The 19,329-nt window shown below is 43.0% G+C and overlaps 1 protein-coding gene across 3 annotated transcripts in view; it reads left to right on the forward strand.

The window, feature by feature from the left end:
• Positions 1–6,082: 6,082 nt before the first annotated feature.
• The window catches only part of INO80D (INO80 complex subunit D), a 44,217-nt gene continuing 30,970 nt past the window's right edge, over positions 6,083–19,329 (forward strand). The window contains exons 1-4 of one of the 3 annotated variants that reach the window (XM_042822162.1): positions 6,083–6,391; positions 7,672–7,749; positions 14,984–15,079; positions 15,187–15,433. In XM_042822162.1, coding sequence (XP_042678096.1) covers positions 15,216–15,433 — 218 coding nt within the window. In that variant the 5' untranslated portion in view covers positions 6,083–6,391; positions 7,672–7,749; positions 14,984–15,079; positions 15,187–15,215. Of the gene's footprint in view, positions 6,392–7,442; positions 7,750–14,983; positions 15,080–15,186; positions 15,434–19,329 lie in introns of those variants that run through there. The other 2 variants (XM_042822163.1, XM_042822164.1) reach the window with 2 other exon arrangements.

The following is a 19,329-nucleotide window of genomic DNA, read 5'->3' on the forward strand; positions in this document are numbered from 1 at the left end:
TACTTGTGAAAGTACTGCATCCTTCAGTTAGTGTGTATATAGGAGAGACTTATTTCAAAAAGGTAATTAGTACATGAGGTGTTGCTGTCCTGTTTCTGCCCTCTCCCCCTGCCACTTAAGTAGTCACTAAGTAGAGAACTTTTTAGACAAATTTGATAATAGCAACAAGGCTCTATGAATTTGACTATTGGAATCTAGGTAGTAAAGAAATCTAAATGGGCATGCTTATCATCTGAGTTCATAGTTCATAAGCCCATACTGCTTTTGCTTGCTGTGCTTGCTGGGCAGACTGTAGATGTGTGGACTTCTGTTCAAGTACAGATAAAAAGATAAGTAGGGGTCCACACAGAAGTGGAGATGATGTAGGCTGAACAAAGAAGGAGGTGAGTGCTGAGCGAGATCAGTTCCCAAATGCAGTGCTGATCATACGCAATGGACAGCTGACACTTTCTCACTTAATGCAGGACCTGTTACAGAACAGTAACCTTCATCTTGCTTTTTCCTGTACTCTCCTGCATAGATATCAAGAGAAAGAATCTGTTGAGCAGAAGTTCAGTCACTAAGCATTCTATTCTTTTCTCTTAATACAGTACTATGTGAAATAAGCTCTTAAATATGCCTTAAATTAAGCCGTGCTTTTCTGTAGCCTTGTCTTCAGCAGGTTGTGGAGAAACAGAAAACATTGTGTTGATACAAGGTAAAGCCTTACTGAACACTTGTCTTTTGGAACAAGTTTAGGCAAAGTTAGCACCAGCAGTCAGATTAAAGAGGATCAAACTGTCCTCTTTTCCCATCTCCTGTCAAAACAGTGCAGACACGCTTAAGACTTAAGTTTTTAAATTGTGATTTAAAAAAAAAAAAAAATTCCCTACTCACTATCCACTTACCCTAAAGCATTTGCAGCCCATGTTCCACAGGACACTCTAAATCCTGGCAATTTAGTGAGATTCTTTGATTTAAAAAAAAAAAAAAAAAAAAAAAAAAAACTAATAATAATAATTAGGCAACAAGGTCCCAAATGGAAAGTCAAGTCAAACTGAGATGTGCTTTCAGCAAGACTTTATTTAAAAAAAAAAATAAAATAGTTCTAAGTGTCTCATTTTAACATGTATTTTGAAGTATAGCTCATGGTAGAGAAGGAAGTGTGCAGTATTTCCCCAGACAGTGAAAATTTAGGATCAGTACCCAAATGTTGTGCTTTTTATTTCTGTGCTACCCATCTTGGGACCTTTTTTGAAGCACGTTGTGCAGGACACTGTCAGAAATCTGAGAGATCGCTGATTTGCTCTAGAGTTGGAGTTATCTTTCTAATTTGTAGTGATGACCAAGATCCACTGTAACCTGAATGCAGATGAGCAACTGAAAGTCTGGTAATAAAGTGTGTAGCTTCTTAATAGCCATGATTACAGTTAATAAAATATGAATAGGCTCAAGTGGCTAGATAAGGAAAAGGGCAATAGCATACTTGCAATTAACAATGGCCTCCTTAGTAAAATAGGACTGTATTAAAGCACTCTGCTGAGGCAATTTCATTTGTCTCCTGTTTAAAGAAATCTGCTCAGATGCCTGTCATGTCATGTACCCTGGACCGCTTTCCCTCAATTTATTGTCTAACCATTTTGTATTTGCTGAGAGTTAGGAAACAGTAACGCTTATTTAATGCAGATTAAAATACACATTGATAATGAAGAACAGGTTAGTAAAGTATTAGTTAATTACTATTTTTGGTTCACTGTCAATTTATTGTATTACCATGCAATAAGCTAGCATATGCAGCATTATTCCTACTCGAATCCTCAGCAAAATTCCCATTGCTCCAATTAGCTTTTTTATGGACCTTAAGACTCAGAAAAACAAAGGCAGTCATTTATTCTTGGTGTTATGCTGGTTACCTAATACACACCAGTACAGGATAATGGGAATCAAGGCATCCCATAGACAACTGCTGCAATAAACAAAATGCCCATGTTAAAGAATTGTTTTTTTTTTTTAAAAAAAAAAACAAAAAAAACAAAAAAAAAAACCAAAGAGCACTGTTCACTATAGGCTGCTTTTTAGTGGTTAGCTGAATCCCAGAACTCACCACAATTAAATAAACCAACACTGTGTAAAGATGCTGTTTAAGATCTTACTTAGAACAAATCTAATCAGAACTTTTTTTTGTCGCCCCTTTCAGCATTTAAATGCCTGAAGATTTCATACATCCATGGAGCTCTGTGTATAAAGATTTTTAACAAACATCTACATGCATAGAGTTGTCCTCCCCCTTCACAGGTACTTCTCAAATAATTTGCTGATCATTTTCAGAAGCATTTTAAGACTTCAGAAGTATTTCTTCAGAACACATGCATGTCAGGGAATAATACCATAGCACTGCCATAATGCCGTTTGCTGAAAAGCCAGGACTCTTCATCATGCGTGCAGTTTTCAATTATGATTCAAAGGTGCTTGGAATCCATGTGACCTTGGGAGAGTCACAATTTGCTTTTTGAAGCAGTCTCCTCCAGTAACTGGTGTATAACCAAAAGCATCTATTTCAGTTCTTTTATTAGACTCACAAAGCTTATTCACTGTGTTGCTGCCCTCTGTCTCGCTTTTAATACCAGCGAGATGCATCAGCGAAGTATGCCTCATTAACTTGGAAGTGGTGATTTAGGGAACATTAATTTTCTTTGACTACTCTGTGCTCAAGCATACAACACACTGGCTGGAGTGGTTAGTCCAGGGTTTTGGCCACGCAGGCCTATTCTGTAACAAGGAAATGGAAGGGACAGAATTCCCATCTGCATTCTGCACAGGGGTGCTTTCTTGCTGTGGGCTCACACCTTCCTTGTGCAGGAGTCATAGCTATTGAATTTTTCCTCAAAAATCACTTCAGAGCACAGCTCCACTCTTATCAAAATGATGTGACTCCCAAGCTATGAGTCTGATCCATAACTGTGTAACATATATATACACACTATAAACTCTGCATGACTAATACTAGCAGAATTTGCTCCTTAGAAATGTTACAGCGTAACACTTTATTGTGAGCAAAACAATATAGGCAATTTTTAGTAAATAACTAAAAAGAAAGTGTTTTGAATCCTTTCAGACATACAAAGTGTTGTTAAATAAATTCCCCTGTCCACATAATGGAGATTTTCATTTCTCTGTTGAATGATTACACAACAGCCGGCAGTCCACATTTCTAAGATGCAACTAATTTTCCCACTTTATTTTCTAACAAAGTATTGCTTATATATATTAAAAAAAAAAAAAAGCCACTTTGCACTTTTCCTATTCCAAACCAGATTCAAAACGTTTCTCTTTAGCTTCTAGTTTTGCAGGTCAAACTGATCTCAGGATGTCACCAAAACTTCTCATGCTGCTGTGATACATGTTTAATCATAGAATCATAAAGGCTGAAAAAGACCTCTAAGATCGTGCAGCCTCCCAGCACTGCCCACTAAACCCCCTTCCTTGGTACCATTAGGCATGCAAGTAATCCGATTAAAGTCAGTATCTGCGAAGTCAAGCACATAAGCCAAAGAAAGGGTTTAGCATTGTTTCTGTACTTGGCTTCTCAAGTGCTTTCTTTCACAGCCTTTTCTCTAACAAGTTGTATCATCTGCATCCCATTTCTAAAAGCGCTATGACACCCCTCATCTTGCTGCATGGATATTCTCAAGAGCCCCACAGACAGACTTGTGCAGATCAGCTGTTGGCATTACGCCTCCCTCTCTACAACAATTTTTCAGTAGTGCGATGAAAAGAAATAACCTGAATTACATTTGAATCACACTAACCTACTGACTTCCAGTTGTAAGTGGCAATTCTTGTACACATAGAGACAAGAAATCACCTGGTGTAGGGACTTACATACTGCATTACAGCAAAACTCTGACAACTTTGGAGTTTTTTGCAAGTGAGTATGGAGCAATTTCTCAAACACCCCTGAATTATTAACCAGGCCTGCAAGCATCTGAAAACTGGTCTGAGAATTTGGTCCATTACTTATCTAGGCTAACAGGAAATATTAGCTTGTTCTGCATCTGTTTCAGTTCTGAATCCATTGCCACAGCAGAGCATTTATTCGTAATATTTCAAAAAGTGCTTTTTTTTTTTTTTAAATCATCCCAATTATGATCAACATTTGTAATCGCTGTCATTCCTGCCATGAGTTTTAGATGCAGAATATAAAAGTATTTTTATTTAAATATCCTGCAAAATAATCATTATATTTCATGCTTCAAATGACACAATAATAACTGGTAAGATTACAAAGTACCCTAATTATGCCATTACTTTTATACAATTTTTCCAAATGTGAAACAGGAGCAATGCATTTTATTATTATTATTATTTTCCTAATGTCAGAGCTGAATAATACACTTAATGGATTAATAATCTGATACAAAAAACACCTTTGCAGTAACTCCACGGAAAGCAACGCTGCATTGTTAAAGCATGCTAATTAGAATAACCATCATTTAAAAAAAATCCAGCCAAACAAAAAATACGCAGTTTGACGCAAAGACCAACTGACTTTTAATTAAACTTTAATTCAAACTAATTTATCTACATGAAAAAGCCATGATGAACATACAAACTATGCTCGCCAGGCTACTGACAGAGTGTATTTTCAGAAGGGAATGAAGGAATATACCTGTATTTAGAAAACATACATTTAAGTAAAAAATTACAGTAAGAGAGGTAAGACTCAACGTATTCCAGATTTGGCAGAGGAGAGGGAGGGTGCAGTAACACACTAAACAACCCAATACCCTCATTCATATGACTTCAGTCTGATTGCAGCTCAATTAGCTACACCACCTGAATAATTTTTTACAACAAAAAAAATGTAAACGTATTTTTCCATGTATAGCTGATTAGTTTCCTAATTATTTCCTCTTTCTCCAGGAGGAATAAATAAGCATTTCTGCAGTTCCCTGTGCTGGGCTGCATTTAACCTTACTGCAAACATTACGGTAGGTCTGCTCAATGCAATGATCAGCGTCCTCACCTATGGACACGGTAAAATCTCACATCGTTTCGACAACATTTTATCTATGTTTAACAATCTCATAAAAGCATCTGAAAGAAGGAAAAACACAATTACCATCCTGTGTTACAGGGTACTGTAGCATAAGTTAACAGCATTTCTCAACTTTGCAAGCAAGAATCAGGAATAATTGTATTCATAAACATCAGAAACAAAGCCCCCAAATGAAAACACCAACTTAGGAAGAACACAAACAGATTTTTCAGAAGTTGCAATATGCTTTGAAAATATTAAGAAAAACTTAACTGTTACCTCCAGATTTCCTCTATGAGCTTTATTTTTCACAACCCCTCCTGAGGGAGGGACAGTGCTGAATTTATGACAGATTAGCAGAATTTTTCAGGTATCTACCATAGGTTCCACTCACATTAAATCTCCCATGGCTTTTCTATAAGCCTTCCTACTACATAGATACATTAATATTTATATATATATAAATTTTAAAAAAATCTTTTCTTTTCTTACCTGTACATTCAGTTTTACTTACAATGCCTTCAGAGAGAGGATGTAATGATACAGTTCTGCCAAACTATTCTGCATCAATCGTAGTTGCTCTACTAGCAGTAGCAGCATCAGAAAAAGTTACGCTGACTTTCACAATTGCACATTAATTTTTAGAACTATTACAAAACAATAAAAAGTTGCCACGTTTCTAAAAAATTCTTATTTAAAAAAAAATCTTATTTTTTTAAAGAAAAAAAAATTCCAAATACATTTTTTTCATACCTCCTCTTTTTTTTTTTTTCCTCCCAGAAAACTGATCTTAACTTGATATAAATAATTTTTTTTCTTCAGTCGCATACCTTTGTATTTTATTTTTATTTAAAATAATAAGTCAGATACACGAATAAAAAAAAATTGCTTTTGTCCATTCGGCTCCCTCCCCCAAATCGACACTTTATAAAAACCTTCTGTACTTTTTTCCCCCTCCCTCTCTCCCTCTACTACCTCCAAGATGGTAGGAAAGTTGTTGTTTTGGAGGGCAGAGGAGCCGCTCTGTGATGTTATGTCCTCTCGGTGCCTGTAGTGGTGCTGTAGGAGGCTGCCGGCTCTCTTCTTGAGCAGCCCCAGCAGCCCTGCCTTCTTTGCTGGAGAATATATTCAGGGATTCCCCTTAATAATCACCTACCCTCTGAGCACTTTGTAGTTTTAAAATAATAAAGAGCCCCCAAAGCTTCCTCCCCACAAAAAGCAGGATCTCCTCAGAGCCAGGGGGGCAGCAGCTCCTCAGCACAGAGCCCGAGCCCATTCCTAGTCCCTCTACCGGGGAGGAAACTCTGATCTGTCAGCCCAACAGAGGGAAAGGGGGGAGAGGAGAGAGAGGAGAAAAAAAAAGCGGCTGGAAAGGTAAGCCAGGCCCGGCCTGCATCCCCGGGCTCGCGTAGCGCGGCAGGCGGCGCGAAGGGAGCAGGGCGGGCGGAGAGGCGGGCTACGCGAGGCCGGGGATCGGCCGGGGCGGCGTAGGCCGCGGCGGGGGGTGAGGGGAGCCGGCGGGGTTTCGCGGCTTTCGGGCGCCGAGAGGAGCCCCGAAGGGGGGTGAGACGGTCGCCGGGGCTCAGCGGGAGGGTCGGGGCGCGGCGCTGCGGAGCCTTTGCCCGGGAGGTGAAGGGCGGTGGGGGAGAACGGGGGCGGGGGGGCGCTAGGCCTCAGCGCGGCGCGGCCTGCCAGCTCTGCTCCCCGCCCCACCGGGCCCCCCGCGCCGGGCCCCGGGCCCACAGCGGGCCGAGCCCCGCCGGAGCCGGAGCCTCGCGGGCAGGGGGAAGGCGGCGGGGCGGGGGGGGGGGGCGGGGGGGCCCCCTCCCCCCCCCCCCCCGGGGCGGGGCGGGGGGGGGGGTGGGGGGGGAACGCGGACCGGGGGTGCCGGGGGCGGCATTAATTTCCCGAAATGACTTGTAACGAGCGGTGCGGGGGGTGGGGGCGCCCCTTCCCCCGGCCCGGTCCGGGGCCGCCGCGGCGGAGGCGGTGCCGGTCCCGCGGGGCGCGCGGGACCGCGGCCTGGAAAGTTTCGCGGCGTTTTTTAGGGCGCTCGCCCCACTCTTTGCCGCTGTCCGCCCCGCCTCGGCGGCCCCGGGGATGGGGCGGGGGCGCCCGAGATACGGCCGCGGTCTCTCCCCCCTGACCCCCGATCTTTTCCGCGGCTGCACCCCCACTCATTCCGGCCCTTGTCTGCTCGCTCGGGTTATTTCGCCTCCCAACTTTTTGGGTGGAAACGGGGGGTTTCTTCTGGAGGTTGGCGGGAAGGCCGGTAGAGCTCCCCGTAAGCTGCCCCCGCGTGGCGGGCCTACCCCAAAACCGGGGGTCTGGGCGGGGGGCAAAGGCCCCCCCTTGTGCCGTGCCACGCACCTGGGCTGGCCGCGGTGCCTGCCGTTCCCCCGAGCCCCCAGCCCTGCTCGGGGCCGGTTGGCACCGCTGAGCTGGGGTGGTGGCCCTGACCCTGCAGCCGGGGAAGGGGACCCCCCTCGAGGCCCCATTCCAACTGGGGGTTCGAACACAGTCTCCGGCCCTGTCCCGCATCCCCAGCTGTGGAGACAGGCATGGTGTGGGCTGCAGTGGGACAAGTGAGGGGCATCGGTTGCCCCTGAGGTACTGCTGCTGGGAGTGGGAAATAAAAGGATGCTTTTTTCCAGGGAAGTGAACATCTGTAGTTGTGAAGTGAGCCCACTGGAGAGCCAACCAATGCGCTTCACCCTGCACAGGTGAACCAGGTCAGGTTTCTCATGCTGGAGATGCATACTTTTGTTCAAATGTTCCTTAAAATGCCTTTTAGCTCAGAAGGCTAATTGCTTTGTACAAGTAACCTTGAATATGTTTTGAGAATGACAGCAACAATTTACAGCTTTGTATTACACCATCTGATTAAAATATGTAGATCTATAGTTAGTTCTAACTTCGTTACTTAACAACATATGAGGGTTTATTTTAAACTGCTCTCAATTTTTGAGGATTGGTATAGTTAAAAGTGGCAAATTTAGGACAGCGCGTCGTTCCCTTCCTGCTGAGTGTCCTGTGTCCTCTGGGCACTGTTTGTGCCAGCAGTTTCACTCTCAGATCGTACCAACCGGGTACTGCTGTGGATGGGTAAACCCCAGCGCCAGTGTTGCCGTGTAGCTGTCACTTGCCGCCTAGTGATATTGTTGCAACCATCTTCAGCCTTGTATGTGATTTGTTTGTATTATATACATGCATAAGACAGATTTTATTAATTGTAAAGCTAAATTGCCTATAGAAGCCACCCCAAATTTACTTAGTAGGTGTAATTTTGATGTTTGAGTACTTTCACGATGAATGAATGAGCTGTATGTAGGGCTTGGTCCTACAGAGTTGCATGTACTACCATGCTCTCGCGGTATGGCAGATCCTCAGGAAGCAGAAATTTATTGTAATGCAACATAGAAACTTTGATTGCTTATAACTGCTAAAAGGCGGCTCTGTGAGGCGCTCTGCTGCTTTATTTTACTTACTGAGTATTCCTACTAAAGCAAGAACGATGTTCCTGTATTGTGTGAAAATAAGGTTGTTTGTCTATGCACCACCGGGACTAAAAATAAGGCAGAAGTGTTTTATTTAACTTCGTACGCAGGTGCAGGTTAGCTCCTACTTTGATGAATAAAAGACTTGGACTTAGTTTTTTCTTCTTTTTTTTTAATTTTTATTTTTTGAAAACTCAAGTACAGATGTTAGGTACATTGTGTTATATTTGAGTCTGTGCTTTCTCTCTGGATCATGGTTTAGATATTTTGAGATATCATTTTAGTTTGCATTTTTGTGATGTTGCAATTCCTTAAATGTCCCATTTATTGCTGTGTCTGAAGACCTTCTTTCTGCAGCCTGTGGCCCTGGCAATCCCTGGGCTTGTTTATAGCCATGTTGAAATAAGTGTGCTTCTGTGCAAGCATGAGGATCGTGTTGTGTGGATGTGATTGCAGGACGGGGGCCTTGGACTGGGTCAGATAGAGCAATCCTTGTTCAAAAGGCTTCTGAGATAGAGAACCAGTCTGGAGCCTCAGAGGAGGAATAGCCATGTTGAGGAAATGTTACACTGAAATTTATAGGAATGTGCTCTTGGCTACAAATTTCAGTAACAAATGTTACTACTGACCATCTTTTCTCCTTGAAACCCAAGTTTCTACCATTCCTGCTGAAGTTTATTTTGTGTAGGAAAACAAAATCAGCAACTTGCACAGTTTTGAACATAAAGTATTTTTTCCTCTCTCCTTAGTTACTTTTTCTGTTGTTGACTGGAACTTCTCACAAGCCTGTATGTTATTCAGTTATTATTAGCAGTAATACTCAAATTTAGTTATGGTATTTAGTCTGTTGTATCATGAAGAGTAATTCATGTTATCAGTGTTGCTTAAAACATGCAGTTGCTTTCTTGTTAATATGTTGCACACCTTTATGCAATATATATGGCCTTTTTGCAGAGTTGAAGTAATGAGCCTTCTAAGAAGGCAGAATGAGGACAATGTTGCTGCTTCTGTCTTCCTAGGTAGATTTCCACATGTGAGAACTAGTTCAAAATGTGATTCCAGGGAAGTAAAAGTGTGCAGTAAGATCTCGCATGCTCAGTGCCCGCATCTTGGGGGTAGATTCGTCCCAGTTCTTGCATGTGTGTGCAGTGCCTTCGTCACTTGTGTGGGCTCTTCACAGGTCTTCTTGAGCTAAGACTGTGCACTGGTTAGTAGAGTTGTTCCCAGTGAGAACTCCTGTAGCTGACTTTATTTACCTTGGTTACCTCCCAGTATTCTGTCTTGAATTGGGTGCTTTTACGACAGGACTCTTTCTGGGTTTGAAGCAGGCTTGGTTTGGTGTGACGTCATCATTACGTTGAGAAGTAAGCCAAAATTGCGGTTAAATCATAGAACAGGGACAGAAGCTGCAACTCTGTGGTGTCGATGGTGACCACAATTAGATGTGGTACAGCTTCTTTTGATAAAACAGAGTACTTCTCAGAGAGATACTTGTCTCTAGATATGAAATGGGAAGAAAAGGAGTCAGAGTCCCAGAATGGTTTGGGTTGGAAGGGGCCCTTAAGATCACCTAGTTCCAACCCCCTGCTATAGGCAGGGACACCTCCCACTAGACCATGTTGCTCAAAGCCCCATCCAGCCTGGACTTCAGTGCTTCCAAGGAGGGGGCAGCCTTCTTTCTAATAATGCAGGTTTTATTAGTACTGACTGGACAATTTTATGGTAAGGTAGTTTTAAATGTGTGTCATTTTGTAATGACTCTTATGGCTTCTGTTCCACTTTGAGTGGATTAAATTCCAGGTTGCCAAAAGCATGTTCAGATCCACGTGTTTATTGTCAGTCTCAGCAAAAAGGATCAGGCGGTGGGAGCACAGGGAATTTTTCTCTCTTGGTCAAATCAAGGAATCAGCAGAACTGCTATTGATGCTGCTTGTGGAAAATCTGAGGTTTGTGGAGATCAGAGTTCTACTTTCTGGCCCCAAGGTGATGGTTTTGGGCACGTGTAGGCGATTGCACCTTGTTGTGAGATGGTGTGAACACACCAAACTATACAGCATGAAGTCTGTGCTGGTATTAAGAATTCAAAGAACACAGTTAAAAGTCACAATTAAAAAGATCTTATTCATATGCAATGTGTGAACCTCTGAGCTCAGTCCTCTTAATTATACATCTTTTAACTGCTGACATATAATAATTTCTTTGCAATTTACAATGCATTTGGGGATTCCGTTGCCTAAATTTGGTCTCACTTAGGTTGAATGTCAAACTCTGAGCATACATTTGACGGTGGGCCTAACCCCCATGGTTTGAAACGTTCTGATGTTTTCTGTGTGGTGTTTTCTCAGGGTTGACTGATTGGATTTGGGGCTGCAGTACTTTGGCTCCAGTAATAGTGGCCAGGCCATTAACTTCTCTGTAGAACACAGGCGATGCCGGGTACCAATTTCTGTATGACACAACGCTGGTACTCAGTGCGATCTCGCAGAGATTTCCCCAAGACTGGCTGTGGCGGTGTTTTCTGCCTTCTCTGAAGGAACGTTTAACTCTATTGGAAGAGGTAATGCTGTCTTGGAGCCCGCGTGCGCTGTGAGGGAGTCCGTTTTGCCTGCTTGAGAGCACTGACAGTGGCTGGGAGCTGGCTCCCTCCTATGCCTGGCAGCAGGCACTGGCAGCTGTGCAGGTGTGTGCATGTGTATATTTAAGTCTCATTTGTCTTTTCATAGCCACTTTGCAAACTACATGTTAGGCACAGTGTGGCTTTGCTGTGCGCCCTGCCTGTCCTCATGTGAAGGCCTTGCTGGGACACACAGTTTGTTGCCCTTTGCATGCCTGGACAGCGCTTTTACCAGAAGGAGGAGATTTTCTTCCAGTCATCTGCTCAGGTGTAAGACATGAATATCTTACCAAATGACAGATGTTAGTGGCAAGCTTGTAAGAACGTAGGAAGACCCACCTGGTTAAGCTCAGGGATTGATCCAACCTGCAGTTCTGTCTTGGACGGTGGGAGCAACTGATGCAGTTGGGGCAGAATATGAAAACCCAACTTCTTTTAAATGTTTTCTTCTTTTGTTCCTCCAGCATCTCTGTTTATTAAGTTGGGTGTGCTAGCAGGTACATCACTGCCCACTTTTAGTGTCAGTGGTCACACTCTCTATAAACTTTTCTGTTGCCTTCAGAACTCGATGATGCTGCCTGCTCCAGCAGCCTCTGTGACAGTGAGTTCCAATGGCTCACTACCTGTGAGCAGCAGCAATAGAGAAGTACTTCTTTCCTGTGTTTTGAGTCAATCTCATGCTAACTTCCCCAGGCACCCCTAGTTCTAACATTGTGTGACTTGTCACTTGACCATTCTGTAGTCACTTATGCCCTGCCATTAGGATGTTTAAAACCTTGGTCATATCCTATGTCATTTAGCAATGACAGATTTCTGAGTTCTTCTGTTCTTACTCTGAAAATGTTGTGCTTAGAAGCAGTTGTTTAAGGAAAATGTGGGTTTCTCCAATACTAGCCTCCGGTTTCTCATTTGTGGGTTGTGGCTAGAGCCAGTCTAAAGACATGCTGGCTTAAATTGAGTTTGTTTTGAACCTCTCTGCAGCTGCAATGTGGAGTATAATTGCGGACCCCAAAACAACTTCCAGAAGGGTTTGCACCCTGATAGTTGTGCAGCAAGGTCCAGCTGCTTGAGCATTTCATTTTCCACGGGAAGTCCATGTTTCCGTCATCTCTGCTGAATCCTGTGGGACAAAAATATTTTCTCCCCACCCACCGTTTTGCTAAGCGTAGTTTCAGTTCTCTTCAGTTAAGTGACATGTGCCTGTGCTGCGCCTGTGCTACTTTCTGTGTCGCAGCAAAACGCTCTGCTAACAACTCCGATGTTGCTTCAAAGAAAGCACTACAACAGATGAAATCAGAATCGATAAATTAAGGAGTCTTTGTTTTATATATAGAACTGCTAAGGATGGAAAAGACCTCTAAGATCATCTTGGTCCAACCCTGGCTTACCCCACCATGCCCACTAACCACAGCCCTCAGTCTGTGTGTCTGTGCTTGTTGAGCACCTGTATGTGGCAGAGAACAAAAAGAAAAGGTTCCTTGTAGGCTTGGTGTGAGTTGAGTCTGTCAGCATATCCATGCAGCACTGCTGCCTTTCCAGGGTCTGTGTAGCAGTCTGCCCATCAGACGTGTATTGTCTCACGTGGTTTGCAAGGGTTGCTGTAATTTCCCCGTGTAACACTGGCTGCTGGGTGCATTAGCTTTTTTTTCTTTCATTACACTGTAGTTGCACTGATCAGTCCCTAGGAGGATTTTGAATTTGGTTACATTTCTGTGAGCTTTTCTTAGTGTATATATAGACCCCAAAATACATGTATGAGCTCAAGGGTTTCCCTGAGGATTATTGCTGCTGTCCCAGCTTCAGTGCTTCATACGGCATGGTGCTTGTGGGCTGTGTCTTTCAGACAAGTGAGATGGAAAATGCTGTGCCTGCCTCAACGTGGTCACGTTACAGATATAAGTGCAAAAATAAGACTTAATTATGAGTTAAGTCCAAAAATAAGATGGGGCACAGGAATAAATCCAAGATTACAGTGGCTGGGAACTGCAGAGCATTTTCCTCCCCAAAACTTAACCGAGGAACCCAGATACGTGTTTTGTGTTGTTTACTTTGGAACTGCTCTGAAAAGCTCTCTTTGCTCTGCTGCTTGATAACCTTCAGACAAGAAATGTGGCTGCATTGTGCAAAGGAAAAGGAGGTCACCGGTCAGTAAGAAACTCTGCAGAGCATGATAGCAGCAGCTTAAGAGGTGGTGGTAAACATGGCAGAAAGAAATAGCAGCATGAGGGTCCCCCCCATCTTTGCAAGATGGACGTGCTCTGTCCAGTCCTTCATCTTGCGCAGACTGTCACCAGGGCAAGCTTTGGTTCACTGTGGAGAGCAGCAAACTCTGGGGCAAAAGACTTTGTCAGCTTCATTCAGTGTAAGAGATGCAATTTGTTTAGACTCGTTTCATTACTTTTGCTACCCCGGTAATGCAGGAGGCTGTCTGTCGAGCACATGGGACTTGCACCTAGGTCACCTTGCTACTACTTAAGCACAGCACCATGGGATTTCCTTTCTTTTCACATTGTTGCTTTGAGGATGAATGCGTTGCAAAGGCTCACGCTTCAGCCATCAGTTTTGGATATATGGAGTGTGCACCTTCCTGTGCTGCCCTTCACTGAGGGGAAGGCAGAGGGAAGTGGATTTGGTGTCTGTGCTCATGCTCTCACTGTTTGTAAGCAAAGTGTCAGGGCTGCCTCCAGAGTGCTGCTGGTCTGTGTGCCTGGAAAGGGGACTGTGCATGGAGAGAAAACGTAGGAGAGTCCTTTCTGTCAAGGTGCTTTTCTTTAGCGGGGAGAGACCGCTTCCCTAGGGAAGAAGTATCTTCCTTGCAGAGACTGGAGCCTCCCCTCCCTCCTTTGCCATCTTTTCCTTGCCATGTGGCACGCTCAAAGTAAGTTGGTTGAGTTGGTAATCTCTGCAGTTGTCACACATCTCTCACCTCTATGTGCGTTCCTTTGCTTGGTGTATGAAGCTCCTGAAACTGAGTACTGAGTACACTGCAAATGCACTCTGTGGTTTGGGATGGCCTGCCCAAGCACCAGTGGCTTTCGGCAGGTTGAGCTGAGCGCAGCAGGGAGCTGCAGGTTGTGTGCACTGTTAGTGTTTTCTTGATGCAGCTTTGGTTTTGTACATGTGAGTTTTAAGAAGAATGATTGCTAAAGACTTCATAGTGGTTGGAGATGAAAAAGTATTGGAAGATTCATGGCTTTGTTATTTTGCAGCACTGTTGGATTCTGTTTGTGGGAGTGGGGAAGAAGATGGGCTTTGCTGAAATGGCATTTCAGCCCTCTTGGGGTCATTGGGAGTACAGTCTCTGGCATCGTTAATGTCAGCACTCACCTGAAACTTTTGCTTACAAAAGGTGTAGGCAGCTACAAGATCATCAGTCTGTTTACCAGGTGTGATAAAGACATCTTACAAAGATAAAAGGCTTTCCGATGCTCCCTGTGAAAATTAATATTTGTTAGAGTGAGGATAGTCCCCAGCATTTTTTTAAGTAAAGATTCTTGAAGGAGAACCTTTCTGCAATCAAATGAGTTAATGTCACATCAGCTTTCAGCTTGATTCCTGACAGCAGGAGATCTGATTTGTTGCTTAACCTTTTTCGACTTGTAGCCCCTGATCATTTTGTGGTATACAAGTGGAGTTCTGTTTAGCAGGTTTGAACGTGGTGACAGTCAACATTTTTTCCTTTTATGGTTTCCAGAGCTTTGTGGCTGCTTGTTGGAAGCTGTTGTGCTGGTGGGTTTGGCTTATTGGATGCCAGCTGAACCACAGGTTAAGTGGCCACATCTGGCCACTTATTAAGCAGTATGATCCTATCTATTTTATTCTGACTGACCTTGACCTTTTTGATGTTTTCCTTAGACAATCCACATCATCTTGATTCATCATCATTCCAGGATAGTGGTGTCCTTGGGGCTCTCTCTTAACACTGATATGGTACAGAAGATTTAAAATCAGGTATTGTTTTGGGTCTCTCTTTAGCATCAAACTGAAATACACAATCTAGAACTGAATGCATTTTTTTTTTCCTGATGTGATTTATCTTAATATTTTGGCTCTTTCAGCTGATGTTCACAAGGAATAGAGTCACGTGATGTATGAAGGCAAACACATACACTTCTCTGAGGTTGACAATAAGCCCTTGTGCTCGTATAGCCCCAAACTGTGCAAGCAGAGGCGACTTAACGGCTACGCCTTCTGTATCAGACACGTTCTGGAGGACAAGACTGCCCCCTTCAAGCAATGTGAATATGTGGCCAAGTATAACAGCCAACGCTGCACCAACCCCATCCCCAAATCTGAGGACCGTAGGTGAGTTGTGGTTGCCCACCTGCGACGCGGGAGCTGGCTGGGATGTAGGCATGAGTTTCTTTTTAAGATGCTGCCTGGTTTCAGGATGAGGGAGGAACTGGCTTGGGTGAATTGAATTCCAGGATGTTTCTTCGAGGGTTTTGTTATAAGACCAGTAAACTTTATTTTGTTTTCTTTGGGAGTCAAGTATTCAAAGAGAGCAGTAACTTGCTCCCAAGGAAGTTTTCAGGAGGGTTTGTTGCTTTGCTCAAATTCACTATAAAGTGCGGATAAAATTTGCTATGCAGTATCTGCTGTTCTGATTTGCTTGCTTTGTCACTCATAGTCTGTGCTCTTAAAGGGCCCTGCTTATTTGGCCAACTGTGGCAAAAGCATGCTTCTGTCTACTTTTTCAGGACAAACAACTGAAAACGCATGCCTTCTGGGCTTAGGGAGCAGTGATGCATAGGGGCAAATGCAGAGTTGCAGCTCTGTGTTCTTGCTTGACTGCTGATCTGTGGTAGTGTATTACTGGAATAAAGCACGTATTACTTGGTAGCAGATCAGTTGGCTAGAAAAGTGCTGTTTGCTCACTTTCTTCTCTACTTCTTCCTTTTCTCTCCCCATCCCTGCCCAAATGAAGATGCCTGAGGTGCCCAATATGAAATGGCTTGGAAGAGATAGTGCTTGCAGTTGTTGGAGAGCTGGGAATTCAAACCAGGCTTCCTGAATTGCAGCTCATACTGTAACCACAAGGGCATTTTTCCTTGCTCTTGAAGACTTTTTGAACGCACGTCTCACTTGTGCTGCTTGGGGTGAAATAGCAGAATTTGTCTGATCCTGTCTGTAAGGTGTATGCGATTTTAATTTTTCACTCATTGCTGCAGGTTTTGCCAGTACAACAGTATTTAATTAATGTGTGTGTTAACTACCTGGGGCTTATTCTGTTAGAAATAATTTTTTTTTTAAAGTAAAATATAAACAAAATATGCCAAAAAAGAATCAAACCACTCTTCACTGACCTTTCACATTATTAGCTACCATTCACTAACCTTTTGCATTATTAGCAGTGTTCCCACTGTGCCCTACATATAACTTCCTCCTCGGCTCACAGCTCCCTCTCTTGTCTGAAACAACAGTTGGACTGTGCTCTAAATTAACTTGCACTTCACCTGCCATTTCACTCGAGGAGACTGATGAAGTGAGAAAACAACACGAATGTTTGTCAAAAGCTGTAGGGCAAATGCTCAAATGGCACAAGATGAATAACTTTAAGCTGCAGTTTGACAGTCGGTGACTCTTTCTTTGCTCCTGTAACATTGAGGCTCTTTGAAATAAGCTCACAAAAATGATCATGGAAATTGTTTGAGCAAATGATACGCTGTAATTTCAGATGGAAGAGCCGACTGAGCCCGAGTCGCTGTTTAACAGGGTTGCACTCAAAAACAATGGAAATAATACTACTTAATGACACTTCTTAGGTCTCATATGTTCCCGTGGAATTTGAGATTTTTCTTTACACCTTGAATTGAGTTCACACTTTGTTCTTTTTGATTTTTCTCAAGTTAAAGTGAAGTGTGGTCATGACATCTGGTGTATGTTATATTAGAATTATTCGACTGCATGTCGAGTGTCACATTACAGTGCTTGAAGAGGACAGCAGGTGTCTGAAGGGGAAAATAAACTTTTAATTTCAAATGAGAGGGTGTGATCGCTGGGAAGAATATTTTAAAAGGCTGCTTCTCAGGGCGGAGCTTAGTTTTAACAATGAGATTTGATGAATGCTAGTGATAAAACTGTGCCTGCTCAAAACAGTTTTTTTTGGCAGGCAAACCTGTATCTGTGTCTTAAGAGACTTCTTTCACACTCCACTCAGTATAAAGATGTTTGCTATGTCTGAGTTCTCTGCTCGTAGCTTTTAATTTTCTGTTTACAAAATGACTGTCAGATGGTCATTTTGTCAGTTTGAGACACGTTTGGGATCAGAAGCAGGCTGTGTGATACTGTCACAGCTACGTTCTTATATATTCTTAAAGATTATAAAAGATGGAATGTCTTAACAGGTTGCATGCATTATATGCCAAAACCTCCTAGTCTGTCCACAGATAATTAAAAATAATTATCCCTTAACCCCTGACAAATGAGTTGGCATCAGCCACAAAGATGTTTAATATGCTGTTATATCATTTAATTTCTTATTAACCATTAATGTTTCTCAAATTAAAGCTATTAATAGCGCATGACTTCATTACCTTAATTGAAGTCTAATTTCTCCTCTTATCTCGTTTTTTTTAAAGAAATACACTGGATGGTCAGACGTGGGCAGTGCACCTGTAGTTCTTCCTGAATATGTCTCCTCATTCTTTGTTGTCCAAATACACACACAGATTGTGATGCTCAGTTTTGAAAGTGTAGATTTTTTACAATGTGGCTTGCTTAAACACCATTTTATCTCTTAATTTTCTTCTTTCACAAATCTGTAAATAATGTGCAAGCAACTCTCCAGTTTAGTTAGTTATTCCTTTAAATAAGTGACTAAACCCAATAGAAACCTGGGAGGTACTGGGAAGCAGGATGCAGCTGTAGGTAGAAAACCTGGCTTTCTGTGTTCCTGCCTTTCCCATGATGTGGGAAGATGCCTAAAGCCTGCACAGCCTGTCACCTTTCTGAGCTGTGTGTTGTGGTAGCTTTAATAGATATCAACCCGCTGCTCTTACTGTGCATGTTGACTGCATTTGTCCTCACCTGCAGCAGAATAAGTGCCTTTAGTGCTGAATAAGGAAGGGGAAAGAAACTAGATTAGGTACTCAGCGTGATACTGGAAGCTGAGAATAACTCACAAGGTTTTGGAAATGACAAGCTGTGCCACGAGACAGACACTCCAGCACTGGCTGCGTGCAGGGCCAGCTTGGCACTCCTGGCATCATGCTCAGGGCCATGCAAAAGGCACGGTGCTGCTTCCAGGTGCCTGTCCTCCTAGTAGCCTGCCTCTGTGGAGCATGATCTGCTTCCCTGGCCTTGTCTCCGATCTGAAAAACCTCCTGCTCAGCTTGGCTGGCCCTTGGTTGGTTCCAGCAGAGCCACTTACCGCCTGCTCCTGGCTCTGCAGTATGGACTTCCCTCCCTGCAGGCTCCAGAACAGCTTGATAGCTGGCCCTGTCTCAGACTGGCCCATACTGATGTAGCTTGTCAGCTGTAGGTTTGTGTCAGAGGAGATGTCTGTGTAAGATACTGCTGGCTTTTGCTGATGAAGCATGGTCAGTTGTAAGAATCGCAGTTTTATTCTCTGTTGTGTAAAACAGAGAGGAGAGTTAAACATGCAAAACACTTAGCAGCCTAAAACTCAGAGAGAAGCCTACTACCTTTCCATAGGTTTATTTACTTTTTCTATATTTGGCTTTCTCTTTCCTTTCCAGTTTCTATATTTGGCTTTCTCTTTCCTTTCCAGTTTCACCTCCTTGCTCCTGCACAAGCACAAGGTGGCAATATAAGTTCTGAACAGTAAAAGGGAAGCATTCAAACTGAGCAAAGCTCTCATTTTTATGGTATTAAGGGAAAAAAAACCCATTGTGTTTGTCTTGTCTGTTTGTGGTTTTTATTCTGTCATACTGAAAGTGCTGTCCTAACTGATCTCAGTCTTGTTCAAACAAAATGCTAAGAAAGTGCTTAATTTTAATTACACGAATAATGCTATTGACTTTAAGGGAAGCTTTGCTGAGCCCTCATTATAGAATTTAATTTTTGGAAGTGCATCTCTCAGTATGAATTTACAGAATTGTAGTCTGTTCCAATAAGGACTTAAGCTTGTCTCATTTATTTATTACTTTTGACTTAATGTAATGAGAAAATTATTTAGACAGTAATATGTAGCAATGCTTTTCAGCCTTTTTTGATTTGTAAAATCCTTACGGGTGTGG

The sequence above is a fragment of the Centrocercus urophasianus genome, unplaced genomic scaffold (assembly GCF_019232065.1).
Source record: "Centrocercus urophasianus isolate 14NV4802_14NV808 unplaced genomic scaffold, USGS_Curo_1.0 seq_20, whole genome shotgun sequence".
NCBI classification, from domain to species: domain Eukaryota; kingdom Metazoa; phylum Chordata; class Aves; order Galliformes; family Phasianidae; genus Centrocercus; species Centrocercus urophasianus.